We start from the raw sequence: 13,035 nt of genomic DNA on the forward strand, positions 1-13,035 counted from the left end.
ACACCAGCGTCTGGAAGCAGACTGCTGGGGAAAACATTGAAGAAATCAGAGCGGTCTTTTGTCAATCAAGGTGTTACTGCCTCTTTGGGTTGCTTACATTTGTTACTTAGTACCTTGCAGACCAAATTTTCATTGCTTTCTCACAGGACACACACATGTGTTGCAAAGAGGTAGTTAGAACATAGGCATGGCTGTATCAGGTCAGATGAAGGGTTCATGCAGCCCCATATCCTGCCTCCAGTGGGGGCTTTAATTAGATGCCTAGAGAAGAGTCAGAACAAAGCAAGCATGTGATACTTCCCTCAATAGTCTCCAAGCCTCCAGCTATTTTCAATTCAGGGACTTCCTGAGCCAGATGTGGCTCTATAAATTTGGTAACCCTCAGAGGATATATCTTCTGTGAACTTGTCCAGTCTTTGCTTGAGCCCACATAAACTTTCAGCTTTCAAAACATCATTTGGCAAGGAATTTCAAACATCTGCTACCTCTGTGACTAGAGAACCTCTCTCTAGTTTTGAATTTTGCATCTACCAACTTCATTTCATATCTTCTAATTGTTGTGTTGGATAAGATGGTTTTGTAGGTTTCTATCATATTCTTACTTCCTGGTGTCTTTTCCATACTCAGAAGGTCATAGCTTCCTTGTATGGGAACTGTTCCATATCTTCGATCATTATTGTTGCTTTTCTGTGAACCTTTGTGTTTGACCATTCCTAATAAATCCAAGAAGTCTGTAGAGAAGGATTTTCTTTTGCAAAAGCTGTGTTGATGTTTCCTAACGAACAGTCATCAGTCCTTTATAGTCTTAAATTACTCAAATATCTGCTTCCCCCCCCCCAAGCCATACTCCAGTTCTGACCCACCAAGGCAACTCCCAGATTAGAGGTTGTGTAACATCATTAGTAATTCAGCTTTTTCATTCTTGAATTTGTGTAGGCCTCTCGGGTGATACTGTATGGTCTTGAGCATTTCTCACTGTTCATTTGTCAGTTTGTCCCAGGAATAGTCCATCAGATTCAGGCGCATTCATTGAGTCCCTCATGAAGGAGGACTCCAGCATGGGAACCTCCCAAGATTTTTCCACAGTGCGCACTAGTGCATAAAATTTGTTAAGCTTCTCTGTGATGGCCCTGTTTTCTCTGAATCTCCTTCTATACCTTGATCATCATTTGGCATTTCAGGCTCCCTGGCAGACCTCCTGCTCCTGATGTGTTTGAAGAAATGATTCATTACTCATTTGATTCCCTACCCTAGCTGTTCCTCCAGTTCTTTCTGGCCTGCCTTATTACATTTGAAGTGCCAGAGTTTACAGTCTTTTTTGTTTTCTTCATTTGGACTTGGTGTTGGCTTATTGAAGGATGCCTTTTTGCTTCTGGAAACCTGTGATGAGCCATGCTGATGTCCCTTTCCTCTTCTCAAGTCTTTCTTAATAGGTGGTGAATATTGGTTCTGTGCTTTCCATGTGGTTGTTGTTAAGCAGCTTTGATGCTGCCAGTCAGATTTTATTTCTCGTAGCTGGCTGTTAGAGCTTCATTTGAACAAGCTTTCTCTTTTTTATGTAGTTATATTTTTTGAAGTTAAGCACAACAGTAGTAGATTCCTTGGTTTTCACTGCTCCTGTAGGGATGCTCAATTTAACTGTGTTATAGTCACTGATGTGTAGTGGTTCTGCAGCTGTAGGACATAGAAGTAGATGATTCCTGCTGCTCAGGTCTGAGCCAAAGGCAGTGGCTCCTCATGCAGGCTCCCTAACCAGCAGCTCCATGGAACCGCCTTTGGCAGTTACCTGATAGCTTCAGTCTTTGCTTTGTAGTCCACTTACTCAGTCTACATGGGAGGAGCTGAAATCTCCATCTATGCAACCTTGCACCATGCCTTTGCTGATCTCCCTCCGTGTGCTGTTGTCGGTGTTGCCATAGTCCGGCCATGCCTGGTGGTCCCAGCACTCGCTCTTCCTGATCTGATCAAGCTCCAGACCTCTGCTGCTTGGTGAGGTGGAGTTTTGATTTGTTTCTAAACTCTGTGTAGCATATAATGTTACTTTGTCATCAGCTGTCTTCCCTACCTATTTGTATCCTAGGATGATGGAAAATAGTGACCCACTAATTGTCTCCCTTCTACCAGATTTCTAATACGACTACTGCTAGTGCTTTTGTTTGAGGCTTTTGACGTTCCAGTGATCCAGTTTTTCTTCTACTCCCCTGCTTTTGTCTAGAAGGCAATGTATTGTTGGATTTTCTTCTTGCCATCCTATTTACTCTGTAGTCATCTGTGTGTCTGTTTCAATTCTTTGATTCTTCTCAGCATCTTCACTTGATGACCCAGAATCTCTGTGTCTTCATTTGTCATAGCAGTGGCATGCTTTTGAATCATGTGCTCTTCTAATCCCCTCTCTTCAGTTTAAAATTTCACTTTCTTGATCCTTAGGTACCAACAACCTGGCTTCTGTGTTCAGGTGAGCTCCAGCCCTCCTGTATAAGTATCTTTATTCTAGAAATACTCTGGTTCCTGATGAATCTCATCTCTTGCTTTGTCACCATCCTGTCAGCTGGGCATTCAGATTCTCTTTTTCTTCTTCTTTCCAGAAGCCCATATTTTGCTATCAGGATGTCTGTCTTTCCTTTTCTTCTTACCACAACATAGGTTTCTCCTCAGCATTTCCTAGGAACCAGTCCAGGCTCTGTGACCTTTGCAGCTGATGGGCAAATCACGATGTGGTCTTCTGTCAGATCCCAGACTCCAGCTGTCTGTTTACCTGATGATATTCCAACACACCCTTTTTAGTTTGCATTAAAACTGCCTCATTTATGCATCAGCAGGGAGAGGGTATTTGTCAAAAACAGGTTACTCTGGTCACAGAAACATCTAACTGCCTGTGAAATGGTGGTGAAGGGAATGGAAGTGCAAGCGAAGGGAAGAAGTGCAGAAGTGGGGTTACAGTGCTGACCTTAGGAGTTAGCAAGAAGTAGGACTACCAACTTCTGGCAGAAGTAATAGAAGCAGATCAAGTTGTGATAGTAAAAACAACCTACACGCTTTTTAAAATTTGACTTTATATTATTAATTATCGCCTAGCAAATATTACTATTTTGTTGAATGAATGTAGTAAGTTAACTTTAGGTAGAACAGGTGTGTGTTTACATGTTGAGTAAACATTTATCGGTGTATCAGAGACTCAGTAGGAACAATTCAGAGATCAAAGCATTTCAGATGTGCTTGGGTATCCAAGACATTTGCTTAGGGCAGGGATATGCAATGGAAGATCCATTCTAGAAGGGAGAAGTCCTATGTTGCATCTGTCATTCATCTGAAATGGTATTAAATACCAGTGGTTAGGGAAAAAACACAGGTACCTAAAATAGGGGCAATACAGACACAGTATCAGGAGCATGTTGAAAGTGTGCTCTTTCAAATATCTCAAGAAAATGTCAGTGTCTATTGATACAAGGCTTACAGAGTAAACTGATGCAGAAAATTCCTCTGACTGTATAATTGACTTGTTCTCAGTGCATGATACATGTGCTGATTTCTCTGTTGATAGGACCTGTAACAGGTTATTTTGTGTTGCACTGGTTTTTTGGTTTTGTTTTTTTTTTTAAAAGGTGTATCTTAGTAGGAGGGAAGAGACTTAGAGATTGAACTCAACAAAAACAAAATCTGCCAAGCCCCAAGTTTTTTTGTGTAAAGCTTAAACACATATGTGTATGCAAAAGCTAAAAACCTGAGGGTTGTGGGCAAAACATTTCACAAGAATTAGTACTTTATTGTTCAAAAAAAAAAAAAAGGTGTTTCTCTTTCAATGTCTGTTTCAGAGTTGTGCCTTTGTTCCACAATTCTGCTTTTGGGTCAGCGCATCAGAATGATTCCTCTGTTGATTTGCCTCTGTAGTGTGCCTATGGAGAGCAAACATTTAGAATAACTGCTTCTGTATTTTAAGGCTGGGCATTATGGGATCGTGATGTTTAGAAGCATAGCATATTCCTTCAAAGCTCTTCCTGAAAAGGATAACTATACAGAGCACTTGGGCTTCTGCTCGCGCAAGAAGATCTAAGGGCTTGCATTAACTGCTGAGTAAAAGTAGGACTGCTGGGTCAGGTGTATAGCTGAGGGTATCACTTCTGATCAGGTTGTCATACAGATGTGACATAGCTTGATTTCATGTCCTCCTGCCTCGACTCATGCATTTGCTTTGCTTGGCTCTTCCAACAGATACCGCCTCAGTATGGTCAGCAAGGTGTAAGTGGCTACTGCCAGCAGGGCCAGCAGCCGTACTACAACCAGCAGCCGCAGCCTCAGCATCTGCCACCCCAGGCACAATATCTGTCGCAGGCCCAGCAGAGGTACCAGGCTCAGCAGGTAAGCACTGTCCTCCACTACTGACAGTTGCCCTAGAGCTGGAAGTGTGAAAATGATCTGTGTGAAATGAACAAAACCCACCTGATCCCTTTTCGAGAGAAAAGTGTTAAAAGCAAAATTAAATAAACACAGAATAAGACAACATCCTTCCGAAAAGTCTTTGGGGAAATACACACAAATACATCTGCACACACTTTCAGGCTTTATTTTATATCAGCTTTTTTTTGAATAAAGCCAGTGTATATACCCTGGCAACTATTAATTCTGCTTTTGAAAAGAAGTAACAGTTTCTTGATCAGATGTCAGTGGAGGCTGGAGGTTTTCCTTGCTTTTGTTTTGTTTTCCCCTCACAAGACAGACGTTGCTGAGAGCTCCTGCATCTAACACGGTCACTACTGTTTTGTTTTTCGTGTTACTTCATTTGAGGATAGATGAGTTCAAGGTATTTTGGAGCTGCTTTGTCAAGGGACCTTCTTAAGAGATATTACAGCTATTAATTTGAATGTTGTCAGTTTGCATATCCAGTTAGTGAAACTGCATAATTCAATATCCATTGCTGTCCTTGAATTGTGCTTTTGAATTGTGTTAGCCATTGAAATTCATTTAAAGTGATTCTGTTTTTAACTAAGATCAGAAATGATAGTGTATGGGTCTGCTTCCCAGAGCTTGAGAAAACACCCGGATTTTAGATACTGAACAAAATGGATGTGCATAGCTGATGCAGCTGAATGTGTAGGCTCAGCTCTGCAGTCTCAGCTCTGTTAATCACAGAGAGGTGATCTGGAAATGGAAGGATGAAACTAAAGCATGCTCACCGTCCTGGGAAATCTAACAAAAGTGAGTTGCTCAAGACTGGGTATTAGTAGAAGCATCAGCACTTGCTGCAAATCACTGGGGAATTCTGTCAGGTGTGATTGATTAACATTTTGGGATAATACTGGTGCAATGTAGAAATCTTAGTTTGAAATAAAAATAGTGTGTCAAATAAACTAACAAAAGATGCCATAAGTAGCAATGATACAGGAGGCTCTCCTCCTTTGATTTTAAAATAAAGCTATGATAATTTCACTGTGTAATTACATGTTAATTTTTCTTCATCTACATTTTAAAATTCCATTGAGAATTAACTTTTTTCATTAAAATGCTGGATGGTTTATGAAATAGAATTCTTAATTGTATCTGTGATATTCTTGTAAATGTCACCACTTTCCATCTTTTGGATTATATGTAGCTGCGACTTTAAAGATTGCAGTTGTGTCTTTAAATTTAATTTTCTCCCTTTTTACTTTGGCATTAAATGCTTGATTTCTCTATGACTTGAAAATACTGTTCATAAGCATCTTGGTAAAGTCTTAGCAGATAAAGTCCTAGTAATACAGCCTATGAGATAGAAGAAACACAGCTGCTCCAATGTCTACATATCACAGTTTGTGAAACTGATTTCCCCCCCCGCCTTGGACACCTCATCATATTTTAAATACTGTGAGTTGAATGGATTGAGTATTTTAGTTTAAACAATATACAAAACATACCAACTACACAGGACTTAAGAAATAACAAGATACTGATTTATCTGTTGATACATGTTCCAATCATCATTTGCTGTCACAGCCAGTAAAGTGAAGGCTTGTGCAATGAAGTGAGTGGTATCATAGAAAAGGATAAAGGCAAAATGAGAGTAAAGCCTTCCATATGTTATGGACTTAAGAGAACTGGGATGAAGAGAAAGGCATGGGACAGATTCACAAGTAGAAGATACCAGCCTCAATGCAGCCAAATTTTCTTCTTTGAGGATTTGAGGGTACATTGAAGGAGTGTCTAAATCCAGGCTCCAAGGGTGATACAGGCATTTCAAGGTCAGTAGGCATTTTTGCCTGAATCTGCAAATTTGGATGATGCATTAGGTCCTCGCCAACGCAGCCTTGTGGTTGGTAATCCTTTGTGTGAGAATTGCCACCTGAAATTCTTTGTGGTTTGTGAATGGCTGGTTGGTTATCCTGTTTTTCAGTAGTGGTCAGCCTCTTAAGTTTTGAACTCTGATCCCAGGTTCTGAATTATACAGGCTTTTCTTGGAGTATTTGTGTGTAGATGGGACTATCTCATATAAATAATGAGTCCTTCACACCTGGGGGCTTGCTCCTTTTCACCATCTCCAGGTTGGTTCCATGGCTGCCCTTCCCCCTGTCTCAAGAAGGGTCATCAGGTGACCTCCTCTCTAATGTTTCCCTGTAAAACCTCACCACTGTGTTCTTTCCCATTTTTTTGGGAACTGCTTATCTGGAAAACAAATTCCTAACACAAGAAGTTGAAGTCTCTACTTCTGACACTTCAGCAACAGTGTTCCTTCTCTGCTGCTGATGCATAGTAGAGTTACCGTCAGGTGGTAACCAGTGTACCATACAAAAATTAATGCTAGGGTAACAGAAAAGTTGGGAGTATATGTCAAATTGTGCTGCTGAGACAAAAATTTTAAACTGTTCTTATTTAAGCATACATGTCTCTGCTTATATGAGACTGATTATCTTTTGAAAATAATTTAAAAACTAGGGTTTACTTGATCAAAAATTCAGCATGAGAAATAGGAGTAGGTATTCATATAGTTTTAGGATGTTTAAGGGTGGAGTTCACTGAATTTGATATATTGGGCAGGCTTATGAAGAGAAAGCTCAAGGGAGATCTTACTGCTGTTTACAGCTACCAAATGGGAGGATGTGAGACAGAACAGAGCCAAACTTGCCTCAGAGGTGCACAATGGAAGAAAAGAGGCAGTGGGGACAGACTGGAACAAGGGAAGTTGCAACTTGGTAAAAGGGAAGAAAACCCCAACAAATTACCATAAGGGTTTTCAAACACAGGAAGGAGCCCAGACTGGGATCTCCATCCTTGGAGATGCTCAAAAGTCAGCTAGACAAGGCCTCCAACACCCTGTTCTCCGTAGACTTGCTTTTAACTGGAGGTTTGACTACATGGCCTCTCTCTGAAGGTCTCGTCAAACCTATGTGATTCTTTGTTGCTGTGATTTAATATTGGATTTACATATTCTAAATAGAATTTAAAAAAACCCTATAAAATCATATAATACCTGTTGCACCAGTTGGTGTATCTTTCTTATTTCTACTCTTAAAAATACCAGTACATCCTATTTATATAATCCTGTCAATTAGAAAACTGAGGTGGTCTCCGTCTTATAATCTGTCATCCTTTGTCTGTCATCCCGAGTTTTGTTCTTTCTTTCCAGCTCACAAATGAATTTCCTCCATGTTTTCTGTATTCTTTATTACCCATTTTTGTCTTTTTGTATTGATTTCATTGCTTTTTCCACTCAGTGTTGGTGCAAAGTCCTAGTTTTGAATGGTCACAACTTTGAGGAATGTATAAAGTCAATTGTTTCAGCATGTCGGCCTCAAGAATAGAAGCTGGCCTCTGAAGATGTTTTTGCCTCATGCTGGCTAGCCAGAATTATGGGAGAACTTTAGACTACAAGTGTTTTTCCTGGAGAGCGTGGTTGGATCATGAAGCAAGAGAGGATCACTCTAATAATACTGAAGTAGCTCATGGTAGCCCCAGCTGTGGATCAGGATGTTGTTATTCTGGTTGTTCTCCAAGCACGTAACAAAAAGGTGGTCTTTACCCCAAAGAGTTTACAGGCTATTCTGTACTGATGGACTGGAAGCTGAACTTGCTTGTAGCAGGGGAGCAGCTGTGAGGGGAAGAAGCTTCATGTTCTGTTTTACAGTAAATAAGCCATCTCCCTGATTGCCACCTTTGTGATGTGAGTGATTGAACTGGTTTTACTGCAGGATGGATAAGAGATGCCAGGATGGAGAAAGGGGGCTTCTCAGTAATTTGCTGCCTTTTCCCTACTGTATTTTCCTTATTTCCGTTGTAGGTTTATGTCAGTCTACCTCTTTTGGAGATTATAACGCTGAAAGTAGTGTTTATTCTGGATGGATGATGGACTTTTTCTTGCCACCGGTTTCCTTTTATGTAAAACCCTGTAGTGTGATGTATCAGGTATTTTTATTATGGGAAGAAAACTGATACAAAATTTCATACAGATAATGTTTTATTTTTTGCTCTTTTAGAGATAATGTGAGCAAGCTTCTGCAGTCAGGTATAACTCTTAGTGTTCTGCCTTGGAATTGGTATTCGTCTTCATTTCTCATGTATTGTGGAAGTGTGAAGCCATTGCTCCTTTTCCTTGACTCACTTGAATTCAATATGCAATCTTATCCATAAAAGTAAACAGATAAAATAATTTCTGGGACTGTTCCAGTGACTTGTGACTTTCCATTCTTCTAATAAGCATAGAGGGGAAGGAGGAGAATGGGATTTATTTGAATGTTTGAACTGTAAGTTGTTTAGATCTTTGTTAAATTGATGGCATGGTGGGCAGAAACGGAGTTTCATAAGAGGTGATTTGATAGTAATACTGGCATAGTTTACTATAGAGCCATATTGTAAGCCAGCATCAGTCATCCCCTCTTCATATCAGGAGCCTGCTGTGTAAAAACCATTAAAGGAAGAGCTTTGTTTTAAGCAAATTTATTGCAGTAGCAGATTCATTGATCATTAGGTATCGCCAGTAGATGTAGATACTGCCTTTGGTTTGTGTGTGGTTTTTTTTTTTTTTTAACTTCTTTTTACCTTTACTGCTCTTTAAAAGAAAAAAGAGAAAGAAAGATGTGCTACACTACTACAGTGTTGCCCTTGGCAGGGTTTTTCATCTTGAAATGGCATATAAATGAATAAATGCTTCAGTTGTTTTTTCAGTTTTAAATCTTTTGCCATAAGTAGAAGTGATATTTTGCTCAAGAATGTCATGTAATTGCAAACTTAAACTGTCATCATTAAACATTATTTTGTTAAGATAGTGTGATGTATATTTTGGGTTATTATGCTTTCCAACTGGCTTTTAAACAGCCATGTTTATATATTTTCTTGTTTTATGTAGCATGTGTTCATATGTATTGAGATAGGATCGTGCCTTTGAGGTTTATTGTCTTATTTTATGAGTTGGGACCATATCGCTTTTTGACAGATGAAATGGATCTGCAAAATAATTATGGTCTCACTCTTAGTTAAACAAAAATAGTGATTTTATTCTACACCTGCTGCTGTTATCCTGAAGTCATCCTTTGTTTTACATGTTCCTGGAAGCTTTCTGCTTGCAAGTTTCCAGAATAGAGTGGTATTGTGTTGATCCTTTTTCTCACATGCATGCATGAGATTAAAAGGGGAAAAAAGTGTGGCAGGTCCTTGAGGTGGGGCATGCGTGTGCACTTCTCTGGGGCATTGGTCCTTCTAGTTAACAGTGTGCACCAAGAGGCTCTGTGTGTGTTTTTACATCATTCCCTTGTGGTTACTATGATTTTTATTTTTTTTAAATGCCTTGAAGGAATAGTCAGATAGTTCAGGCTCAGTCTTTAGTCTGTTTTTATTTAAAAGAAGAAAATGTTTTATAAACAAGCAAACAAACAAGACTCCCTCACTGTCAGGTTTTATTTAAATGTTCTAAAAGCTGGCCAAAACCTTGTTTTGCCCTGCAATATAGTACCTTACCTACTGATAAGACCTACTGATCTTGGTGAGATTTTTTTCAACGCAAGTTGTTGTAGGACAAATAAAAATAGACTAACTAGTGGTTTTTTTCTGAGAGTGGGCCAGGGGGCCGGATGCAATTCAGGCCAGTAAGAATTTGTGAATCGTTTTGGTAGTCCCAAGTAGAATCCAAAGCAGAAAGCAGTGTGCGTGATGAGGTGGGAGGCATCTCTGGTGACCCCTCGGTCAGTGTCTCTGGGCAGAGGGCTAGGGGCCACTTACACTCCTGCAAGGGGCTGCAGCTTCTCTCTGTTTCCCTGAACTAGGATCAATGGAGCCCATACATTTCGGGTTCCTGAACTGGTGACAGTGGTTCGCACTAGTCTCAGTCGCAAGCCTGAGATGACGATGAGAATGTTCTTGCGCAGACATCTGTTTCTTATGTTGAGTCAGCGCAAGGTAGGACAGATAAAACATTACCCAATTTGAAACAGTCTTTGAAAATGTGAACAAAATGTGAAACTAATTAATCCGTTTTCATGTCCAAGCTGTATGACTGTCATGAAAACAGAACAAACTGTATTGTGGCAAAATGCATCAAATTATTAAAGTGATTTTGGTATAATGAGGATGAAGTCTTGTTTTTAAATTTGATGCGAGCTGCTAAAGTTCTTTTACAGTGTAATAAGCAGCATGTTAATTAACATTGTCAAGCTGTTTTGGGGTGTAACACTGTATGAAAATACTGTTGTTGTAAGTTAGGAATAGTTGTGTTACATGCAAATACCAGATTCATTAGTAAGTAATACAGATAGTCCTCGATGAGTCCAAATTTAAGTTTTATACCTCAACGCAATTATTCTTTTTAATAAAATCTTCACTCTTAAGTTACTAGAATTAGCAGTCAACTGTACTGTAGTTCAGTCTCAAATCCTGCAGAATTTAATTTAAACTTCTTTAAGAAGTAACGTACAGCTGCCCACGGCTTAAAGTTGTAATAAAAATCATTTGTCCTTCTGTCCTCTTAACTTCTGTATCTGTAATCATCTACCACTAGATGAATGGTTGCACTTAATATTTGTTGTGTTATGAACCACGGGAAATCTGGGGAAGAACAAGCTTGTATGTTAATCTGACATTTGCTGCCAGGCATATAGGAAAGCATTCTTTGTGGAAGTTGGCTATTACAGTTATATGAGAACTCATAATCAACTTTAATGTTCAGAAGAGATTGTTGCCTGCCATCAGCAGTGGCTGACACCACTACTTGTGTACCGTAGATCCTTCATGGCTTCCATCGTCTCCAGCAGCAGAGGTGCTTAGTGCCCAGTGTGTATTCACACTGTCTTAAAATGCTGGGCTTTTTTTTAGCTTAGAAGCAATTATTTTCTTTCCAGGGTGAAGAGGTACAAGGGAGAAGTGATTCCTTTAAACCATTCACCCCCAAATTCATGGCACTAAGAACATTTGCTTCTGAGGTCCGCTTGTTGGTTGGCTTTTAGAAATCAGGGCTGCTTGTATGTAGCGTGCAGACACATGCCTAACAAGAAAGCACCTGGGTGAAAATTCTCATGAAGATATATGTACTTCTGTCAGCTTTTCCAGCCTCCTTTCTGTGGGACCTGAAATTAGGGACAAGGAAAAACAACAGTGTAACTTTTTATGAAGGCATCCATTTTGGTATGTTGAACCTTTTGTTGTCAACCTACTTCAGAGAGCCCAGATAGATACCAAAAGGCAGAGTGCAGTCTTGACTTTTTGCATCTGTAATAAAGCTTGGCTGGGCTTGGGGGGGGAGGAGGGAAGGGGAGCAGGCTTTCAGCAGCTGGCTTCCAAACTCACCCCCCAACTTAAATCCTGGCTTCTAGACAAGCCACCAGTGGCCAGCACCTCTGAAAGGCAGTTGTCACCTTACCTTGCTGAACACTGAAGTGATTTAAAAACAAACTGTTGAAATACTTAGGAACTGTACTGATCTTGTACATAAAACTAATTTATCCTTTTTGAGCCTTTCTTAAGCACATGATGTTTTCAGGAAGGGCAAATGAGGTTTGAACCTGTGTAGGTTCAATGAACACTTAACTGATTGAAGTCTTTGCCAGTTAGATTTCTGCTTTTATAAAGTCTTATTTCATAATCACGATGCTGCTATAATAGCAAATAAGTGTTAAGCATATGGCTGTTTATCTGTGCGGTGAAGGTTACTTACTCATCTCAGGAGTTCAGTGAAACCGTGACTCCTGTTGTGCTACATCTTTTCCCAGTAGTGGGAATAGCTGATTATTGTCCAGTTGGGGAATGCTCTGTTTGCTCAGCATTGCTTATATCATTCCAGGAAATGTGTCAAAACCTTTCTCTTTTTCCCTCAGTGATTTATATCTGTATTTATAAGATTATAATAGGTGCTAGTTTGTCAGACTTAGAGAATGATCTTCCAGAGCCAAGTAGCTAGCAGGAATAGTCAGGCAGAAAGAACAAGGATAATTGACTGTAAACTCACACCTGAGCACGAACACAAAATTGAGGATATAGCATGGAGCAGCACTCAGAGCAGCACAGGCTTATTTTTGCTGAAGGCATGTTGACCAAACCCCCAAATCTACATTTAGATTTTGAGAATACTGTCTTGACCCTGTTATTATAAAGCAAGCATTTACAGATACGGTGATCAATTTAGCCAAATAAAAATCAGCTCTATTATGTCTGAAGCCTTTAAAGTTAGCATGCATAACTACCCCTTACACATATCTGTCTTTGTAGTAACTTGGATTTGTTAAGTGATATTACTGGGAAAGGAGAAGTATTTTATCTTGCAAAGTGGTACTACTGCATATATATAAAATGTAGCAAGCTTGTTTATGCTTCTGTTTTATAATCTTCCAAAGGGCTGTTGGTGAAAGTATTTGTTTGCCTCTGTGTTGTCTTAACAATTGTATGGCACCCTCAGTTTAAAGTTCCCTCAAATGTAGTTAAACATTTTCCTAGTCTGTTTGTTCTTTTGCTGTGTTCATTTATTAATGGTTTTCTGCCAAAAGTAGGCTTTTCTGTTTGCAGTTTGAAGGAGGAATTTTGAAGGTCGCCTTTCTTCTCCTGAGAAACCAGCAAGTGCACCTCTTCAGGCATCTGCTGCTGATGGGG

The 13,035-nt window shown here is 39.7% G+C and overlaps 1 protein-coding gene across 10 annotated transcripts in view; it reads left to right on the top strand.

The window, feature by feature from the left end:
- ARID1B (AT-rich interaction domain 1B) overlaps positions 1-13,035 on the top strand; it is a 337,909-nt gene that overhangs the window by 78,943 nt on the left and 245,931 nt on the right. For all 10 annotated transcript variants that reach the window (XM_069787075.1, XM_069787078.1, XM_069787072.1 and 7 more), the window contains exon 3: positions 4,210-4,356. In XM_069787075.1, coding sequence (XP_069643176.1) covers positions 4,210-4,356 — 147 coding nt within the window. The remainder of the gene's footprint in view (positions 1-4,209; positions 4,357-13,035) is intronic.

This window comes from Haliaeetus albicilla, chromosome 7 (assembly GCF_947461875.1).
Source record: "Haliaeetus albicilla chromosome 7, bHalAlb1.1, whole genome shotgun sequence".
Taxonomy (NCBI): domain Eukaryota; kingdom Metazoa; phylum Chordata; class Aves; order Accipitriformes; family Accipitridae; genus Haliaeetus; species Haliaeetus albicilla.